At 37.1% G+C, this 22,798-nt stretch overlaps 1 protein-coding gene across 1 annotated transcript in view; it reads left to right on the plus strand.

Annotated features, from left to right (window-relative positions):
• CFAP47 (cilia and flagella associated protein 47) overlaps positions 1-22,798 on the plus strand; it is a 491,966-nt gene that overhangs the window by 256,632 nt on the left and 212,536 nt on the right. The window contains exons 41-44 of the mRNA XM_055338249.1: positions 4,295-4,350; positions 5,677-5,822; positions 16,569-16,680; positions 17,431-17,657. Of these exons, the coding sequence (XP_055194224.1) occupies positions 4,295-4,350; positions 5,677-5,822; positions 16,569-16,680; positions 17,431-17,657 (541 nt within the window). The remainder of the gene's footprint in view (positions 1-4,294; positions 4,351-5,676; positions 5,823-16,568; positions 16,681-17,430; positions 17,658-22,798) is intronic.

Below are 22,798 nucleotides of genomic sequence, written 5' to 3' on the forward strand. Positions count from 1 at the left end.
AAGTTCTTGGAGCTCATTGACAAGGAATACCACTATCTAGATATAGAGATTTTCCTGAGCTTCATCTCCTTTATCTTCTCTTTCCATATTTCCTTGGAAAATAGCTAATGAAAGTATCTTTTGAATAAATCAGAGTTGCCTTTTCCTCAAAAAGATCCTCAAACCCAGAAAAATTGAGTTTACTATATTATTTATGGCAAAGACTAGTAGAAAAAAATTGCAGACCTAGAAAGAGAAGGCATTTAAGGAAAACAATGAGGTACTAAGCACTTTTTTCTCATGCATATGCTATACTCTGCTGTTCTTCTTTATCACCTACAAATTGGGATTGAAATGTGAGTAAGATTTTGGTGGCCCGAATCTAGAGCAGAGGAGGACTTTCCTACAAGTAGAAAAGGATCATAGGAAGAAGGAATTGCTGAAGGAGAGAAGGGATAGGCAAGGGGACATACAAGACATATGCTCATGCATATGGATTATAGGAGAGTGTGAATGGAAGTTGAAAAGGTGTTGAAGTGTTTATCTTTCTGCTTTGTAATTATTTCTTGCAGATTTACTTTGTATGACAGACTATACTCCATGAGCTTAGGGGCATTGTCATTTATCCTTGTCTCTCAGAGTAACTTGGCCCAGAGTAGCCACACAAATAAAAGAAGGCCCTGGTAGAGATATTTTTCTGGGTCTTGATTCTTGCTAAAAATCCAGAAAAGATGGATTCTGCATGGCCATTGTTTTAAAATAGTTTATTTTACTACACTGAATAATTGGTGACAATTAGAATTAGGCAAATCTCCAATGGAAGTACAGTGAATCAAAAGCCAGATGTATGTACTAAGAGTCACAATTTGCCATGATCCTCTTGCTCTACATGAGGATTTCATATCTGTTTTTAATATCACCACAGTCTTTGCCAGTCTGATGAATCCTATTCTACTTCACAGAATAAAGTTTTATAAATACTTAAAATAAGATGCAAGGATTACAGAGTGTTGTAATTTCCCCAGGCTGCAATAACAAAATAATATAGAAAGGGTGGCCTAAACAATAGAAGTTTATCTCCCATAGCTCTGGAGGTTGGAAGTCCAAGATCAAGGTACGGGCAAGATAATTTTCATTTGGAGGCCTCTTCTCTTGACATGTAGGTGGCAGCCTTCTTGCTGTGGGTTTACATGACCTCTTTGTACATAGATAGAGTAAGCTCACTGTTGTCTTTTCTTATAAGGACACTAATTCTGTTGTATCAGGCCCTACCCTCATTTAACCTTAATTACCCTCTTACAGGTCCTATCTCCAAATATAGTCATTTGGAGAATTGGGGCTTTAACATAAGAATTTAAGGATGACACAATTCAGTCTATGGCATAGAGGAAACTAATACTCCAGCAGATAATATACATATTTAAAAATTTTAATATGTGAAGATATGTACTTCTTCATTAACATAAAGCACAATAAAATCTACTGGTGGATGTAATAACTACCATACTTTAAAAGTAAATATGAATGTAAATAATAGCTTAAGATATGTATAAGAATTGAAATGTGATATAAACATATCCATGATTATTTGGTGACCAAGTCATATTACAGCTAATGCTACTTTGGTTTGGTTTGAATTACCATTAAGAGTTAGTGGAGGGGGACCTGGGTGGCTCAGCATTTGAGCGTCTGCCTTTGGCTCAGGTCGTGGTCCTGGGGTCCTGGGATAGGGTCCCACATCAGGCTCCCTGAGGGGAGCCTGCTTCTCTCTCTGCCTATGTCTCTGCCTCTGTCTCTGTGTGTGTCTCTCATGAGTAAATAAATGAAAAAAAAATCTTAAAAAAAATAGAGTCGAAGTCAAGATGGAATTTTTTTTCTCCATTTGAATTCATAGATACACTCTGTCCTTGCACCTCAGGTTGGTACACCTTGCTTTACAGACTTACTCAATTGCTCAGAGGCAAAGTGGTACAAAAAACCCCAGCAAATATCCCATTTGGGGGACGCCTGGATGGCTCAGCATTTGAGCGTCTGCCTTTGGCTCAGGTCGTGGTCCTGGAGTCCCGGAGTCCCAGGATTGGGTCCCACATCAGGCTCTTTGTGTGGAGCCTGCTTCTCCCTTTGCCTGTGTCTCTGCCTCTGTGTGTGTGTGTCTCTCATGAATAAATAAAATATATATTTTTTAAATCCCATTTTTATTGCCCTTCAGATGGCCACTAGGTCCTTTTCTAAAGAAGCCCTGGACATATAGAGGATAGAGTGAAGATAGAGAATTATCAAAATCAATCCTCTTGCATTTCCTTCCCATGATGCCTGAAGACTAGTCTTTAACCAGAAAATTTGCTCTTTGATTTGAGCATGGCCATGAATGCTAGCCCAAGAGTAGCTTCATGAAGGCTTATAAAAAAAGATCTTCCCTCCCCACTGGAAAAGGGTTGAATAGGAAGTCATTCTTGGGGTTGATTCATTCATACTCTGAATAGAACCAGTTCAATGTCATTTTGATTATTTTAGTTTGAAAGGAGCTGTGTACTACTACTGCAGAAAAAAAAAATGCTATCCCTTCACACCTCCTAAGTAGGTTTCACTCACTTTAGCCCACTGCTAAATTAGTAGAAAATATTCCCTTCCTTGATCAACTGTATTTTGTATAATTTTAACCTCTTTTGATGATATTTCTTCTTTAAAACCAAGGGTTTAAAAATACTCCTTCTTCCATAGCTTCAACAATAATTGATAAGCATTTAGGAAAATGATAGCATAGACTGAGGCACAGGGAGTAACCAAAAGGCAGAGTTGATTTCCCATTCTGTCTTTTGACCTGCAAGATAGTGGTTTTGTAAACAAGGTGGGTTTATCACTGAATTTCTAGACTCAAGAATGTTGATCAGGTAAAATAGAATTTTCCTAAACCAAGTTATTTTATTTAATTATTTTCTGATGTCTCCAAATTAATCATGATAATCAATTTATATGAGCAAGGTAATAACATTTCTACGTCTGCATTTTTTTTCTATCCATCTTTGCCGTAAGTAGTACAGGTAACTCAATTTTTCTGGGCTTGAGAATCTCCTTTGAGGATAAGGCAACTCTGATTTATTCAAAAGGCTATTCTCTAAGAAAATACTTAAAGAAAAGTAAAGGGAGATGAAGCCCAAATTGCTCTGCTTTTCTATTCATTATGAGAAAGAAAATGACTAAAGGGCTAGATATTGCAAGTATTGAGCAAAATGAAGTTCTGAAATTATCTGAGGATTTTAATCAGGCATTCTACCCAGAGCTCCATTATTGAGATGGCAGTGGAGCCATACATTGAGAAATAAGCATTCTTTGTTGTTTTTTCCATTCTCTGTATAATCTCCTTTATAAATGCTAAAAATATCTAATATATCTCTGATAGCCTTAAAGTGTCTATCAAATGTTCAAGTTACATAAAATATTACAACAGCTAATCAGAATGTCTGTGAGTTGAAATAAAGCAGAGAAAAAATTACAAGATCTGGTAAACCTTATTAAGAATGTTGTATCAAGAAAAGGCAGTGGAGAAATGAATCAATATGGCTAGAACTTTACTTGGAAAGAGCCCATATATTTTTACAGCATCAAATTCAGGCAAAAGCAGATGACAAGGTGAGAAAATATGGAGTTTTGTATTCTCAGAAAAAAATCAGGCAAACAATATCTGAGAGCCCAGATGCTAATTGCCAGCTTGTTGAGCAAAGTAATCATGAATATTAAGAGAAGAGCAGTTTGGGGGAAAATTGATGGGTTCTGGAAGATACAGAAACTTTCAAGGGAGGCAGTTGCTTCAGGCTGTGATCTGCTAATTAATTTTCAGAAATGCAACCAGAGCTTAAGCAGCTGTCCATATCTCCTTTCTTTATGAGAAAAAAGGAAATGTGGAAACAATAAGCTGAAAGAAGAGAATCTTCCAAGAAATCAAGTTCTAGAACCACTTTTAGAGAAAATACCTATGTAATCCTAAGTTGAGACCACTACTTTTGGGCCTCAGGATTTTTTTTTTTATCAAATGTTTATTTCTCCATATTCAAAAGTAAAAAGGAATTATTTTTACCAAATTGTATGAAACAGTGGTGGAAATATGGATGATTATTAGTTTCCTTTTTGCATTTTTCTTTTCAAATTTCTGAAACAATATAAACATAAGGGTGATATATGAAATACATCTGTGGTCTTTGCATATCATGTAGGCAGCCATAATTTTTAAGATTCTATAAGATTTAATGAAAATAGAGAATTATTTTTTTATTTTCTTTTGTGTTGTTGATATTGTTCTCCTGTTTACTTATGACAGTAATGCTGAGAATAGCCCTGAGAGTGATTGCCATTCCCCAAATGCCTTAAGAACTTGTGAGTACCTCAAATAAAAGCTTTCATTTGTCTTCATGTCTGACTTTTGTGTGCATGGCATACCAGTAAATGAAATGCCCAAAAAAAGATGGTTATGACAATAGCCAGAAAGGCAAGCCCTGGGGATTACTGGCAGAGTGGGAGGCCCAAGTGCTGATCATGACCCTTTGGAGGACTCTGTCCCTGCTTTCTTTTCACTACAAGTCCTGGTTTCCTTACCCGTATGATGAATGCATTTAAATAAATGACTTTTATGTTTCTTTTAGCGTATTCTGAACTGTTTAAACCTATTTAGGTGGCAGGTCTCACCATGTTTAAAATTACAAGGAGAACACAGATCTACTTTGTTTTATGAAATAACTATAGATGTAGAAAAGATGAATAGAATGTGAATAGGACAATGGATATAGGAATGATGTGGCTGTCTAGCTACAGAACAAACCACCCCAAATGTAGTGGCCTTAAACAATAAAAATGTGTTAGCATTATTATTTCTCACACTTCTGGAGTAACTGGCCTCAACTAGACTCTTCTTGCTCAGCATCCTCATGCAGTTATAGTCAGATGGAGGCTGCAGCTGGAGTCATTCCAAAGGCTTCCTTACTCACATGTCTGATGGTTAATACGTATTGGCTAGGACCTCAGGTAGGGCTGTTGGCCTAGACACTTACATGTGGCTTTTCATGTGGCCTAGGCTTCTTCACAGCATGACAAGTTGGTTCTAAAAGCAAGTGAGCCAAGAAAGGGATGATTGGGAAGAAATTGTATTACATTGTTTGCTCTAGTGTCAGAAGTCACATTGCTATCTTCCAGCATACTATTCGTTAGGATCAAGTCACTGAGACTGCCCCACCATATCACCACACTCACAGTAGTGTTGAAGAACTTGTAGACATGTTTTAAAGTCAACAAAAACAATAGGAAAAAAAATATGTATATAACATTCCTCTATTTCCAGTTCAAGTTTTCTGTTACACCATGTTACATGAACTCTTACATAGTCCACAAAAAAAGTTGAAGTTACCTGGATAACCACTTTGCTATTTATATATGTAAATCTAGGCTAATTTTAAATACTAATAAAGTTTCCTTTTTGAGGAATCTTTAATAGAGGGTCATAATTTTACATTTTTATGATATCAGGCTTGTGCTGGTGTCACCTGTACTTTCATTAACAAATGCATGTGTCATCTAATTTGGTGTGCTAATGCTATGAACATTTTTTTTATTCATTTCAAAACTTGAAGCACTAATTGAAACAGCTGCTTTATTTGAACAGCACTTATGAAATGATATGTAAACAAGCTCTACTTCATGTTTTGGTAGCAATTAAGTCCAATTTCATCAGAGAGTTCTTCTGCTCCACACACACTCTTCACCTGGGAGTAAAAGGGACCTCAAGCCTGGAGCTCGTGTTTCTTCCCTTTGACATGCACACGCGCTACTGTGTCATCATCCTCAGCAGCAAAGAGGTGAGAACAGAATTGTGGCACATTTCATCACAGGCTGGCAATTGAATGGACTAGCCAGTACACGTGACTGGAAGGTAGCTGAAGACTCTAGTAATGTAGACAACAATTTCAGCCTCCTGGTTGCTAAACGAAGAGCTTATCCTCACAAATAAGCGAAGAGTTACACTAGTTGTGAGTAAGCTTTATAATGACTGCCTTAGGAAGTCCCACGGGAGCAGATTGGTGGCATGCCTAACCTTGCTGCAGCTCTGTCTGTATTAGCTTTATGCAACTGCATAACAAATTACCAAACACTGAGGGGCTTAAAACAATACGCAGGTGTTATGTCACGTTTTCCATGGATCAGAGGTCTGGGCATGATCTAAGTGGGTCCTCTGCTTAAGGTCTAGTAAGTCTTCAGCCAAGAGACCTGCTACTACTGGATCATCCTCAAAGGCTCTACTGAGGAAGGAGCTGCTTCTCAGATCTCTCAAGTTGTTGACAGAATTAATTTTCTAGTGGCTCTGGCATCCATGTAACTTGCTGCTTTAAAGCCAGCAAATGGAGTGCCTGGGTGGCTCAGGGGGCAGCTGGGTGGCTCAGTCAGTTAAGCATCTGCCTTCAGCTCAGGTCATGATCCCGGGGTCCTGCGACTGAGCCCCGCATCTGGCTCCCAGCTCAGTGGGGAGCCTGCTTCTCCCTCTCCCTCTGCCTCTCCCCTGGCTTGTGATCTCTCTCTCTCTCTCTTTCTCTCAAATAAATAAATAAAATCTTAAAAAGAAATAAATCCAGCAAAGGAGAGAGAGAGAAAGAAAGGAGGGATGGAAGAACAGAGAAGGAGGCAGAGAGACAGAGAGAAAGAGAAAACAGGCTGTAGAAGAAACATTTTATGGTATTACCCCCTTCCAGAAAGAAACTGCCATGTGTTGACCTGAGGAGGGAATTTATAATGCCCAGTAGATAGCCCCAACTATATCAATTATGTATCAATTATGTGCTATAGTAAATTCATACTCAATGAAATAATGGTAATTGGAAAGAAGTATTATATTGACCTGGTGTCTGTAGGGCCCTTTACACATGAAAAAATAATATAGCCCACTAAATATGTAAAGAATAGTTTAACTTTACTTAAAATTACCATTTAGGAGGAAAAAGTGCTGTTTTATACTAATGCTAAATCTTGTTTTTTATTTCCCCTAAAAGAGTTCAGGATTTAACTGAATTCCTCTACGTGAAAATGTGTGAAAAATAGTAACAATAGTGTGACTAGTAGTTTAATCAAATATTTCACAATCCCTTTTTTATATTAATTTATAATATAGCACTAGAAAATCCTAGGGTTAATTCTCAATAGCATAGTAAGGAGGCTGGTTTTATTATTTGAATTAAACTATTGGAATATTATTTACTTTCGTAAATTTTGTCTAAATTAATCAAAATAATTATACTTAATTTGGTATCTCAACTTATTAAAAATATGTCTTTTGATTATGTATATTTTGTTGCTGTCAGAAAAAATATTAAGAAAAACAGTAATCATGAGATTATATTGCTATCAACTGAGAAATAATGCCCTCGGTCTAAAGTATTGTGTTGAATTACAATGACTTATGTGGGCAAATACATCTATACATCTATTAATTTACACATTCAATTTATTGCTAATTATATTGAAAATGCAATTACACGCTCAAATAGATAATCAAACATCCAAGTCCACCTAGTTAGTTCCTATTCTTATTAAATGTGTGATAACTGCTTTGCCATTAAGAACCACCTGTTGAAAACTGTAAAGTAATTAGGCCTCAATTTGATAGCTTTCCATGTGTAAAACAGGAACATTTCTACTAATATTGCTATCAAGGAAAGGCCATTTGTTTCATTTTGGCTGTTCCATTTGAACTTTCAAATAAAAAAAAATGAGATGACTTATGTAATAGCTGTTTGAAAGTACAAACTGTTTACAAAACTTACATCAACGTTCACAGAAATTCTTAGCTTAGGGAAAACCTACAAAATCCCAAAACAGTTATGCTATCAAATGCCAAGACTCCGAAAGCATTTTTGCCCATGTGTGGATGGGGCAGATTGAATGGAGGAACCTGGAGTAGAAATATGACCCAGTCCCTGAGGAACTGCACTTTCTGGAAGGAGGGCTTGACAGACCCCTATGCAAACATTGCAAAGTACAAAGCAATATATTGACACAACCCCAGGGGCTCTGTCTTTCCTTTCATGCCTGTGTGAACATAGTACATAGAGCAGATGCTCTACATAGTTCTCAGTTCCCAAATAGGAAGCCACCTATCACTGTTGGGACCATCCAAGCAAGAGCAGGAATCCTTGACATGGGGCCTGCATTAATACTGGGTTCCACACAGTTGCAGCAATTTGCTATGGCCTAACCAGCCCTCTGGTGCCAACCCATGAGCCTTTTTATGAAACCAAAGCAGACTTCTTTATCTTGCAGTCCTATGTCATCCCTTTCTGTTGACAGAATTTAGTCTGAACAAATAGAAACCAAAGTCCAGGTATTGTTGACTCGAGAAAGCCAGGATGGGAGTCAGCATCCCTGAGCAACTTATAAGAATTGGTCCAGTCCCACACCAGGGCCCTAATACAGCAGAGAGAGTTTCAGCCTTACCAAGTCAAATAAACAGTTGACAGGACAAGAGTGCCCACTCCCACGTAGAAGAGCAGGCAAGATCTTCTTCTTGATTTATGATCTCCAACAATTTAGTCTAAGACTACATCTTACCAGTTGTTATATTATGTATCAGTCTTTCCATCTCTCTCATGTTTGCATGAGTAGGTGGAACTACTCATCTGACTTTTTGCCCTATCCCTCATTTCATTCCCCCTCAGCCTTTTGTGTCTTTCTGTCTCTGCTGGTACAGAGATTAAGCTGGCAGTCTCTATTGTGTCTATTTTTTAAAGATTCTATGATCAAAGTTCAACTTTTTTCAATCATAGTTAACATGCAGACTTCAGTAATTCTGGCTTTGGTTTAATTGTATTGAACATGAAGGTAAAAACATTAAATTATGCTAAAATCTTACATAATTTTATATTTAGACAGAGTAATTTCAGTTTTGTGAAAGTTTTTAAAGATTTTATTTATTTATTCATGAAAGACACAGAGAGAGAGAAGCAGAGACTAGGCAGAAGGAAAAGCAGGCTCCATGCGGGGAGCCCAATGGAGGACTCGATCCTGGGACTCTAGGATCATGCCCTGGGCTGAAGGTAGGCGCTCAACCACTGAGCCACCCAGGCATCCCATGAAAGTTATTTTTATAACTGGAGGGACTGAGTATCATTTGAGGGTGTGTTTTTTTTTTTAATTTTCCATGATTTTTAATGGCAAGCCACATTTCATTCACCTTTTGATTTTTTCCATTCGATTTGTTACACTGCATATTTGTTGTTGCTGTTGTTTTGGTAAGTACACCCCTTCCATACCCCTGAGTTATTCCCAGGGAAACAGAAGATTTAATCCCATATGGCCCATACACATTTTGAAAGCATTTATTAACCTTATGATGCCTGCTGACAATATGGGAACAGGATAAGTGAACTTTAAACTCTAGGTCAATGTGGTAAAGGTTCACCAAGTTACACATAGTTTGAGCCCCCTCACTGCAGAGCCTTCTCCCCCTTCACCTACTCTCCTTTTTGTGAAACTATCATCCTGCAATAAGCCCTGCAGCCTTGTAAAGAAAAAGCATGAGAAGAAAATCTGTTAAAGAGAATTTTGTACCTAATGGTAGTTATTTATTCTTGGAATTATCCTCTGGGTTTCTAATCAATGATCCTACCAGTTAGTCTGTAAAGATTCCGCATGCTTCTGGGATACCAATATTTTAGCCCCAGGGGATATCCTTTCAAATGACATTTAGAATACAAGGGAACAATACCTATTTTCCCAAATCCATGTTAATTTTATGAACCTTTTTTTAAATTGAGAGATAACATTGTATAACTTTGAACTATGCAACATGTTGGTTTGATACATTCATATATTGCAATGTGATTACTACAATAGCGTTAGCTAACACCTTTGTCACATCACACAATAATTGTTTCTTTGTTGTGTGGAGAACAATTAAGATCTAGTCCCTTAGAAAGTTCAACATTTTTAACATAGTATTATTGACTGTAATCACTTAGCTGTGAATTTGATGTCCATAACTTATTTATCTGATAGCTGCTAGTCTGGAACTCCCTCATTCATGAAGGAAACTATAGAATATGGAGTATGACTCTTGCAAGTTTTAAAATTTAACAGCCTCAAGCCATATTCTAAATAATTTCATTGTATTATTGTGTTCACTTCTCCCAGTACAATTTGATTCACCAAGAGTATAAAGCCAATTTTGTAGGCATATAGAGAGTGAACACAGAAAGGAAATGAAGCCTGAACTCAAGGGAATCACATTTCATGGAGAAGGCATGCTTGCATACATGAAACATATCCACCAATTCTATAACAGAGCCAGATTGTGACCATTTCTAGAATAGAGGGAAGAATGCATTTCTATATGATAGCAAAGGCAAGGATAATTGACTCAGAGAGGAATTTAGTTAAGAGGATGAGTGGAAATTTGCCCGTAAAGCAGAGTTTGGGCAGGGGAAAAGTGTGCTCAGGAGAAGATTCTGAGAACATGAGGCAAGCAGCTGAGCATGAAATTTCACACTTGAATTGCCTATTCTGAGAGAAGTTTGTTGGAAGTGACAGAAAATTGATTGGATGGATAAGGCAGATTGATAATGAGGAGGACAGTGAAATTTTTAGCTGAATAACTTAATTATATTATTATAATTATTGTTATCAAAAGCAGGAAAGGATTGAGCATAGACATGACCTGATTTCATCTTTGTTTGAGAAAGTGTCTCTGAAGCCAAAACAGAGAATAGATTAAGAGTTGGAGAAAGAGACTGGAGACCAAGAGACGGGCTCAGAGACTCTTGTAGTCTATGATACTACTCCTCACACCTCCATTCTCTACTGCCTTCTGGTTTTTGCATACCAGCAGTAAAGACAGACAGAAGGATGTGAAAAGCAACGGTGAAAGAAGAGGTGATGATGTTGGATTTGGGGGAAGGAGCAAGAGAACAAGAGAGAACCACAAAGATGAATGTTGATACAAAGATCAATCTTAATGACAGTTTGCATGATGTTCACACTTGAAGCAAAGTTTCATTTATGTGCAGAACAAACTGATGGCAAAAAATTGAATAGAAACTGTTCTGAGAAATATGGTGATAAAGACAAAGAGAGATTGCTAGTCTCATTGCCACAGTAACTTCTGGATCCTAAGCCCAGCTTTCTGTTATTTGATGAGATGTTTTCCGACAGTATGCCATACATTTTAGTAAATGATTCATGTTTTATGGCATTTAAGTATATGTTGCTTTCTCAAAATGTCTGTGGAATAATCTCTCGGGCAATTAAGACTGAGTTAGGGTCACCCGGGTGGCTCAGTCACTTAAGCATCTCTTTTTTATATATATAATAAATTTATTTTTTATTGGTGTTCAATTTACCAACATACAGAATAACACCCTGTGCTCATCCCATCAAGTGCCTCCCTCAGTGCCCGTCACCCATTCACCCCCACCCCCCGCCCTCCTCCCCTTCCACCACCCCTGGTTTGTTTCCCAGAGTTAGGAGTCTTTATGTTCTGTCTCCCTTTCTGATATTTCCCACACATTTCTTCTCCCTTCCCTTATATTCCCCTTCACTATTATTCATATTCCCCAAATGAATGAGAACATACACTGTTTGTCCTTCTCCGATTGACTTACTTCACTCAGCATAATACCCTCCAGTTCCATCCACGTTGAAGCAAATGGTGGGTATTTGTCGTTTCTAATGGCTGAGGAATATTCCATTGTATACATAGACCACATCTTCTTTATCCATTCATCTGTCGATGGACACCGAGGCTCCTTCTACAGTTTGGCTATTGTGGACTTTGCTGCTAGAAACATCGGGGTGCAGGTGTCCCGGCAGCATCTGACTCTTGATTTTGGCTCAGGTCATGATCTCAGGGTCCTAGGATTGATCCCCAGCCTCTGGCTCCCTCTCAGCAGAGAGTCTGCTTAAGGATTTTCTCTCTCTCTCTCTCTCAAATAAATAAATAAATAAGTCTTTAAAAAAGAAATTGTGTTAAGAAAGTTGAACATTTTAGTGCAAGCTTACAAATATATATTTCTCTTTATATATTTTCTGTTCACCCTGAGTCTCCTAGAACACTCATTCTATGAAAGATCATATTTTAAAAGAACAGCAATTATTCTTACTGGTCAGTTTCACATCATAATTATGCCAATGCCAAATAGCCACCTACAGTGATTAATGATCTCTCTCTAGTGTATGGAATTTAACATTTTAGAATTTTAGCTTAGCTCTCACATGCCTGTTTAGCCATCAAAATAATATAATATTGCTCAGCTAGTTTAAACAAATAAATCACAAAACAGCAAAGTCTAGGCCCAAGATTAAAAAATAAGTAGAATTTGAAGACCTATGAAACAACATGGGGATTTTCTATCTAAAATGCTTTTTTCTTTTTTTTTTCTTTTTTTTTTTAAGATTAAGGTTATTTGTGTCTGGAGGGTATCCATGACATGTCCAAGGTTACCCAGCTAATTAGTAACAGAGCTGGGATTAAATTTTTTCTGCCGATTCATTGTTTGTGTTCCTCATTTCTAGGTCGTTAACAGCTGGTCTTGTAAATTTGTGTGCAACTGTCTTATCTGAGGACTACACTTAACTAGATACACAGGAAGAACAAAATATCTTTTGTGAGGGTTTCTTACAATGGACAATGGGCTTTGGCATCTTTCTGGAAAATATAATAAAAATCCAAGTAAACATCCTGGCTGTAAAATATGAAATTAAAGGCAGAAAGGAAATTTAATAGCCTATTAGAATAGCTCACATTGACAAGTATCTGTTATGTGTCAGATAATTTCATTTCTCTTGTCACAGCTTCCAGACTTGGAATGTAAGGGACTTCTCTGCTTTAAGGGAGTTCTTTATTGCTTTTTTATTCCTTTCCTGGTCTGATTTTATTGCAAGAAAAGTAGAGGGAAATAATTAGATGATACCACAGTTGATTTTCCTGAACAATTTTCTGACACAGGCATTATTTTCAATTAAGTTTCTTTTTAATGAAAAAGAACACTGAAAATGAACAAGTTAGACAAAATAATTTTTTGAGAAATGATAATATATCGTCTGTGTAAGAGGTGGAATTAAATGGAATTGAGTGGAGTTTTAGTTACTGATATTTTAGTTGACTAATCCATGGCTAGGAGGCTTTTTTATAATGTATATTAAGGGAAATACCCTGGCAAATAGCAGTTTGCTTTTGTATCAACTCCCATAGTTGGTATTTATTTTGATTGAGAAGACAAGCTATAGATCAGGTTTCATTCAGGCACACTTTTAAGAAAAAGTGTAATTTTGGTAACTCTATACTCACCAAGTCTGATTCCTTATGAATATTATATTTTGGGTAAAACAACTGATTTTTCTTTAGATAAAAATAAAAATGAGAAAAAAAGTAAAATAAAAGTAAAAACTTCATATATTTTCCCTGGTCTTTGTTGAGTACTTCAATTATCATCGAAAATTCCATGTCATTAGTATTGATCACTCAGTTGTATTTGTAGTAAAACATGCACACACAGAAAACACATTTCAGATGGCTAGCTTGGATTTATGTTTGCAGAGTACAAGGTTGCTTAGGAAAAAGTACTATATGAAAATTTTATGTAATGTACTGTTTATTACCCAGACTGTATGGATTTAAATGCTAAACAATTTTTTTTAAGATTTTATTTATTTATTCATGAGAGACACAGAGAGACAGAGAGAGAGAGAGACAGAGAGAGAGAGAGGCAGAGACAGGCAGAGGGAGAAGCAGGCTCCATGCAGGGAGCCTGACGTGGGACTCAATCCCAGGTCTCCAGGATCACGCCCTGGGCCAAAGGCAGCTCTAAAACGCTGAGCCACCCAGGCTGCCCTTTGCTAAACAATTTAAAATATTCAAAGTTTTCCATATTTCTTTTTTCAGCATAAACTGAAGATAATTGTGGGTTATAATTAATAAAATTCTGTGGAACATGATCATATGAGAGTAGATGACCATTAACCTTATTGTAAACAAATCTCAGTGTTTTTATTTATAGGGTAGCTATAAATAAATTGACATCGTGATCAGGAATTGTTTATTCTTATAATTTCTAGATTAATTTTCAGTTTTTGCCATTTCATATGTTATCTAGGATATTTACAATATCTTAGGTTATGTATTTTTGTTATGTGATTAATTTCCTTTTAAATAATTTATGTGTGCTGTCTCTGGAATAGTCTCTCAAGCATACAGTTAACATTGTTTTAAGATGGTGGGGCAGTTCAAACTAGTTACCATCCCAGCTTGGAAGCTAAGTTTGTTTCCTTTTGCTTTCCCAGTAGTTAGTTACATGCCTTTCACAAGGTCATTCTGGCAGAAGATTCTCCATCACATGGCTTAGCACTAAATTTGCCAGTGCTCTTTTTCATTAATCCTCCAAGTCTTGGCCCTACTCTAGATCTCTTCAGTCAGACCTGTATTTATTTATTTTTTTTATTTTTAAATTTTTTTTAATTTTTTAAATTTATTTATGATAGTCACATAGAATGAGAGAGAGAGAGAGGCAGAGACACAGGCAGAGGGAGAAGCAGGCTCCATGCACCGGGAGCCCGACGTGGGACCCGATCCCGGGTCTCCAGGATCGCGCCCTGGGCCAAAGGCAGGCGCCAAACCGCTGCGCCACCCAGGGATCCCCCAGACCTGTATTTAAACCATATCTTCAAATGATTTATATGTCATGAAAGTTTGGGAAGCCTTGCTCTCAAAAAATGATCCCTCTCCATTTAAATGGATCTCTCTTAGGTGCCTACTAAGTGCCAGGCAACGGGTTGGGTTCCTCATATGTGTTACCTTGTTTAGTCTTTGCTACAGCTTTACTACGATTCTACTTCTTGAAATATAAATAAGCATTTTTAAGACTTTCTTATGGAAAGTATAAAATACCATTCTGTAAACAAAAACTGCAATTAATCTCCCCTGTACTCTCTTCCCAGCTTCAACAGTGCATGGCCTAACTTGTTACATCATTATAATGAAGCAAATCCCAATCATCACATAATTTTTTCCACAGATCATTTAGTAAGAATCTCTACAACAAGAAGACTTTGGTTTTTTGACATAACATTGATACTGATATTACTAAACATATTGTAAAGTTTTTTTTCTTAACATCAAACAACCAGGCATTGTTTGTATCTCCCTGATTATCTCATGATTGTTTGTACATTTTTTCTGTCATTTCTTTTTAAGTGTCTTTGTTCAAATTGTAGGGGAGGAAAAATTCTTTTTCCTCTACCCTTCTGAATTATTGGTTGAGTCTCCTGTAATAAAAGACAGATTAACAAGAAAAAAATACACGTTTATTAACATGTATACTTCCTATATACATGAGAGGTACCCAAGGGAAAATGAGGAATTCCTCAAGGTAGCTTAGAATTCAGGCTCAATACCATCTTAAGAGAGAAAAGGGAGAAAGGGACATTGGCCACTTAGAGGAGAGTAAATGATTTTTAGGAAAGATGAATGGGCCCTTAGAAGAATAGACAGGACACCTGACACTTTGTGATAAAGTTTGGTGTACAGTATCAACTTTCAGGCTCCTTCTGGTAAGAGTCAGTCCTTGGTTTGTGAAATCCACAAGGAGGGAATTTATGATATTTGAGTTTCTTTTGAAGGATCTGTCTTTAGGCAGATAAGGCAAGTTCAAGAAAGCCTCTCCTTGCATTTGCTGTCTTTTAAGTGCCTACATTTCAAAATTATTAATATAGCAAAGCGGCCTATTCTGGGGTGACATTTTCTCCTTCCCTTCAGAATCAAGATTTAAATAATATTCATCCAATTGGATCATATGTCTTTAGAGACTCCCTCTCTCCCCTTCCTTTTCATTTTAATCTCTAGATTTCTAAAATGAACTGGGTTTTGGTTTTTTTTTTGTTTTTTTTTTTTTTTTTTTTGATCATCCCATTTTACAGAGGCCAAAACTGAAAGTCAGAGATTTACTAAATTTACCTGAGGCTTAGTAGCTAGACTAGAATTGAAACCAAGCATGTTGACCTCTACTGATCTTTCCCCATATTGTGTTGCTGCCCTTGCATTGACCCCACTTTTATTTTTACTCTTTCTGTTTACTCTTTTGTATTTATTGCCTAATTACTTATTCTAAAAGATCTACAGATCCTCATAGGCTCACTTAAAAAAAAAAAACTACACTTTAAAATATCAACACTTGAGAACTCAGACATGCAAAAGTGATGTTACTTCTCTCCAACAATAAATTACAGAACGAAGGAAAAAAATATTTTCTTCCTTGATTGTTTATGTGATTTAAGCTAGCAGTCTACCAAGGATATTTACAGCTGCAAAGATCAATTGCTGTCAGTGGCATCCTGGGGCCTTCTTAATACGCCTCCCTGCTCTGGATGCATACAAAGTTTCCTCCACACTGTGGGAGAGCTATATTTAAGCCTTACCTTTCACTCCCCATTTAGGGCTTACAGTTGCTTAGCAATGCACAATGCATGGAGGTTTTTATAGCATACAGATTGTTCTCAAAGCAGAAAGATTTATCCTGATTTTTTTCTGGGCTTTTGAAATTTAATATCATTGTGTGGTTGTGTTTTAGATTGGAGAATTAATTTACGTTGTGGAAGGAAAAGGCATGATCCCCTTGCCTTCCTCCTTTCTCCCAAAGGATTCTTCAGCTCCACTTGACTACAGCAGTTCTCCAGAGGAAGGTAGAGTAAACATATGTTTTATTTCATTTAAAATGTTAAGGATGGTGCTGTTCCTCATGGAGTCGTCCAAGCGTACTCACAGCAAATTTTTCCCAGTAAAAACTGGGAAGTCTTTTGGAAGGCTCCCTTTAACTTTATTATGTCAACATTCATGGAGTAGAGCACCAGTTTAACAATGAAATCAATGTCAGTGGTGCTTTTCTCTAAATCCTTATTTTTCATTCTTCTGTTAAATATTGAAATGTGGCATTCAAAATATTTACTCAGCAAATTTTCAGTTTCCCAAAGAACTGAGAAATAGCTATGCTCTCAAATTCTACATATTGTAATATATTACCTGAACTTTACCCTACATTCTGAAGTGTTAGGTTGTTAGTGAAAGAAAATGCCAGTTCTTGCCGGTCCCCAACAGATGTCTTTACATTTATTTCTACTTCCCTTACCTTCTAATCACTGATAGCACAATGATCACTTAATGTTTGAACTTAATGTTGATATTTCTACAAAAGAATCCTTTGGGTTCTTTTGAGCATTCTTTTTAGAGAATGCTGGCAAAATACCTTTAATTCCAGAAGACTTACTCTTCTTGAATTACTGAATCAGAACTACTCTAAATGAGTTACCCATGTTACTCTGGTTGATAAAGACCACAGCTACAGTTCTGTATTTCAAACCTTCCAAGTCCATTCTGGATAGCTTGTCAAGGGCATAAATGATCATTGCAGTCATGAATGCTTTTGCTTCCCCTAGCGCTTAGTAAGGAAAATCCAGTTCTGTATTTGAAATGTGAGCTCCGTCAAATCTTGGATGTGGACCTTAAGTTGCCACTGACGAATGAAGCCAAGGAAAAAGCTTTGGCGTTTGCAGCACAGCAGCAGATGTCAGATATAGAGTATGAGCGACGGTTGATCACAGGTACTCTGGAAAGCAGTAGTGTTCGTGTGGCCGTCGCGCTCCTGGGGCTGACCAAGATTGAGGTGAGAATGCAGGGCAGGTGATGCACATAAACTATTCTCTTTTTAAAATGATGCGGAGGGGCACCTAGATGGCTCAGTAGTTGTGTGTCCGCCTTTAGCTCAGTTCATGATCCCTGGGTCCTGGGATTGAGTCCCACATTGGGCTTCTCCCTCTGCCTAGGTCTCTGCCTCTCTTGTCTGTATATCTCATGAATAAATAAATAAAATCTTAAAATAAAATAAATAAAATGATGCAGAGTTGTTACTTAGTTGTAACATTTTTACATGGGAAAATGATGAATGCTGGTTTTCTCAAAAAAGCTCAGTAACTTTTTTTCTTTCTACCTCATTAAATAATAAGGCTGAAACAAAGTGTTCTACGAATGTTAGCATGACTGCTAATTTTAGTAGTGATAACTAAATTAGTGGTGACTTAGGATACTAGTACATTTAGGCACTACAGTGTGGCCACTGAATCCCCAGTTGCCTCCAGTTCTGACTGTACATTAGAATGCCCTGGAGAACTTAAAGTAATAGTAGTGTCCGGCCCCGCTCTAGAACAATTAAATATAAATCTCTGGAAGGGAGTGAAGAGGGATAGGTTCTAAAAGTTGTCTAGGATAGTCTGTGCATCCAGAAAGGCTCATCCCTGGGGTCAGACTACCAGGTTAAGAATCCAGACTCTGACACTGTCTATCTGTGTGAATGTGGGCTGGTTACTTCAAAATCATCAATCTTCAATTTTTTTTTTATTTTTAATCCAAAGATACTGGTAATTGATGGAAGCTAAGTGAGATAATTATGTAAAATGCTTACCACATTACCTAGTATATAAATAAGTGTTCTCTATATATGCAGCATTGTTGTTCTTATTACTACTATTACTATTGATTCTATTATTATAACTTGAACTCCATCGTATAAATGAAGTAAGGTACAGTCTAATCTCAGAGAGCCACCAAAGTGATTCTTTTAAAATGTAAACCTGGTCACGTTGCTCCCCTGCACAGATTCCTCTCTTGGCTTTCCAGCTCATTCAGAATATACCCCAACATCCTTAGGACGGTCCTCATGACCCTCCCAATCAGTCCCATCCCTTCCCTGATCTCACCTTCTCCACTGGAGCCCATTCATTCATGTCACTTCCTCAGCACAGGCCTCCTTGCTCATCTCAAAATCCCAAGGCATGCTCCCCATGCCCTGTGCACTTCTGTGGTGAGTTTTCCTAGATATTAGAGGCTACTTCCCTCAATTACTTCAGGCCCGCTAGAATGCTACCAATGAGGTATGCTTGTACTTTTTGTATTTTTTTTTTAAAGCATTACTCACTTCTACCAGGTGCTTTCCAAATGCTAAATATCCTTCCACTTTCTCTGTAGATAGCATTTACCACCTGAGAGTAATATATTTGTTTGTTTACTCATTATCTATCTCCAGCAAGGGAATTTGTGAGAAGATATTTGTTCAGTTAACTCTCATGTCACCAGTGCCTAGAAAAGTATGCTATGCCAAAGGTAGTCAATAAATCTTTGATCGGTGTAGGAACAAATGGTAAATGTTTTCATCCTTGTTTGAGATTTACCTTCATATATTACCTTATATATATTACAACAAAATACTCAGCATCATAGGGATGATTTCTTTTTTTGTTAGAATGCTAGAATCAGTACACTCTAAGCACAAATATCTAACATTTAATGATGATATTTTATGGATGACCTGGACTTTTAAGTTTTGATTAGCTCAAAAATATCAAGGCCCAAGTCTCTGATGCCCCCTGGAATGACCCATCTGCACTATGCATTCAAGAAGCTGATGGCTCTCTTCAGTTCATACCAACATGGTTACTTCTATTACAGAGCAGTGAATTTGGGAAGGTTTTTATCCAACTTTCAGTATAGAATTACAATAGAAATGTTTGATATATGTGACCTTTTCAAACCTTAACCCTATCATAGTACACTCTCTTGCTGTCTCTCTTTCCATTTTTTTTTTAAGATTTTATTTATTCATGAGAGACACAGAGAGAGGCAGAGACCTAGGCAGGGGGAGGAGAAGCAGGCTTCATGCAGGGAGCCCGATGTGGGACTCGATCCCTGGACTCCGTGATCATGCCCTGAGCTGAAGGCAGATGTTCAACCGCTGAGACACCCAGGCATCCCGTCTCTCTTTCCTTTTAAATTTGTTTTCCTTAGGGGTGCTGGGTGGCTCAGTCCGTTAAGTGTCCCGACCCTTGATTTTGGCTCAGGTCATGATCTCAGGGTCATGGGATCAAGCCCCCTTCTTGAGCTCCGTGCTCAGCAGGAAGTCTACTTGAGATTCTCTCTCTCCATCTCTTTTTGCACCAACCCCCGCTGTCTCTCTCTCTCTCTCTCAAATAAGTAAACCTTAAAAAAAGAAAAAATTGAGCTTCTTCATTCTTACCTCTTATCAAAACATTTTATTTAAATGAGAAATGCTAGAAGGAGATGGATTTTTTCAGTGGATTCCCTTTCTATTATTTATGCATGTATATAGTTTGTTTTTCTCCTTCTTTTAGCTTTCTCTGGAATCCAGCACACTCTGTGTTTATTATTGTATTTATCAAACTATGTTTTGTATAATATTTATTTTTATATTCCCCTGCTTCTCTAGGATTACGAGTGCCATGAAATTAAAAATCTTTGTTATGTGTTTTTTGTTTAGCCCTTATTGTCTTGTGTGTGACAGGTGCTCTGTCACTGTTTAATTGAATTGAACATGTGCCCACACAGACAAATAACATTGTAAGCCTGAGGTCTTTGTGTCTATCCAGCTTGCCTCATAGCCTGATTTTTCAGTCACAGTCATCTTGTTTACTTATCCTTGTTTATCTCCCACATTTGTAGGATGGATATCTGTATGTGTGTACTTCTCCTGACTGGTTGGTGGAAATAACAGCAACCATCATCATCATCATCATCATCATTTATGAAAAAAATGTTGACTTCTTTAAAATTAAAATTGAAATGTTTTAAATGGTCTCTAAATTTAAAAATTCCAAGTTTTTTTTTACCTGAAGATTACTACTTCATTGAATTCTGTGAATATCACACATTTTTCAATTTCAGCAAAAACTTTCCAAATCTACAAAGTAGCTATAGAAGAGTTGAATGTGCCAGTTTAAGAAAACCAGCTGCAGCAAATCAGAACTCATAAATGCACCTTATTGTGCTCATATACATCTAATCATAAAGCGTTCTTTTCAAGTGCAATTATCAATGCACTCTTGAAATACAACAATGCTGATAATTTTTGTAGGGGAACAGTAAACAAGATTAACTTCAAAAATACTCTCTCCTTATATAGTATTTTATACCATTTTTTCCAACATGTTTTTATGTGCACATTTCCAAATTATTTCAATGACCCCATGGAGAAATGTAGAGAAGGTAGAATGATACTTGTAATACAAAAAAATAAAATGACTGAGGCATAAAAAGACTTCTGTTGCCCTTAATGACAGGTGGCAGTTACAGCCATATCATGGTAGAGACATCATTGTATTTTAAAGCTGAAAAAGAGGAGTGCCTGGGTGGCTCAGTTGGTTGTCTGCCTTTGGCTTGGGTCATGGTCCCAGGGTCGTGGGATGGAGCCCTGTGCCAGGCTCCCTGCTCAGCAAGGAAGCCTGCTTCTCCCTCTCCCTCTGCCTGCTGCTCCTCCTACTTGTGCTCCCTCTCTCTCTTTGTCAAATAAATGATTATAATCTTTTTAAAAAAATAAAGCTGAGAAAAAAAAAATCAAAGACACAGAGAGACACATAGTCCAACTTCTTATTCTTACAGACGTGCAAACCAAGACCCCAAAATAGTAGGTTGGCAGCCTAAGGTCACACCACTGCTTTGTGACAGAATAAGAATAGACCCAGGTTTTTGCCCCTTCATCCATTACTCTTTTCCTTCTCCTGCATAGTCTTCAGGTCGTATGTTCACTTCTTAGTCTACTACCAGGAAATTGTATAATGGAATGAATGAAAGTCTAGAATACTCAGTTATAGCGTAAAATAACTACATAACAAAACCTAAAATAATCCTTGAAATAAATCTGTTTAGAACTAAATCTAATCAAATATATGTGATCATTTTTCTACCAAAGAAAAGTGACACATTTGACTAAACTTTTTTGGTAGACAACCATGTGAAATTTTAATTTTTGAAATATTTATAGAGTAATAGCAGTATGATGTATCTACTTTATACTGTGAGAGACAGGATCTTTTGTCAGGAGCATGAGTTTCTGACACTTTACCACTTAGCACTCATTTATTGAATTCACATTCTTCTGGCCATTAATAAATCAACTCTAACGATATACTCAGTGTTATTGGAAAGATTCAGAACTTACAGGGTAGTTTCCTTCTATTTTCTGTTAACTTTTTCAAGTTTATGTTTTAAAAGCCATGGTATATATACTCTGGGATAAATGGTAGGAAAAATCATTGAAATTTTGAAATTTAATATGTTTTAAAAAGGAAGCCTAAAAGATCTCCTTTGTGAGGATTCAGAAGGGTAAAGAAAATGGTTTCTGTATTTGTATGATTTAAATGTACTCTGAATCATGAATCTATTGATACTGTCAAAGATAAAGAAATGAGGATAGACTCTATTCAGTAACTGTCGCAATAGGGAGAAGGATCCAGCATGAACTAAACTGAAATTTATGCAGAAGGAACTGGGAGTTTTAAAGGGAGGATGAGAAAGTGAAGAGGGATAATGAGCTGGGAACTTAATAATAATGGGCAGAATCAGGGAAGTGGACATTTATAAGTGGGAGAGGGTTGGTCAGTGTGATCTGGATTTGTTAATTGATGCTTATCAGCAGAAGACAAACTTGGAATCTTTATGACTGGAGATAGTGATACAAGTTAGAACAAGGTACCTACCTGGCTGGGATCATTATCTCCTTGAATGTTTGCATTCTGAGGTCCTTAAGAAAATAGCTCTGGGTGGCAGAAAACTTACATCTCAGAAAGGAGAGAGAAAGGGATGGATGGTAGTGGAAGAAAAAAAGGGAGGTAGAGAAAGGACTTATAATAGTAAGCTTTCTAAAGTAACTGCTCTAATAAGAGGGGGTTTAGGGGCCTATCTACCTGTCATTGGGTCTTGACTGAAACAAACAGTATATTCTCATGGCAGTATTAAGCT

This window comes from Nyctereutes procyonoides, unplaced genomic scaffold (assembly GCF_905146905.1).
Source record: "Nyctereutes procyonoides isolate TBG_1078 unplaced genomic scaffold, NYPRO_anot_genome, whole genome shotgun sequence".
NCBI classification, from domain to species: Eukaryota; Metazoa; Chordata; class Mammalia; order Carnivora; family Canidae; genus Nyctereutes; species Nyctereutes procyonoides.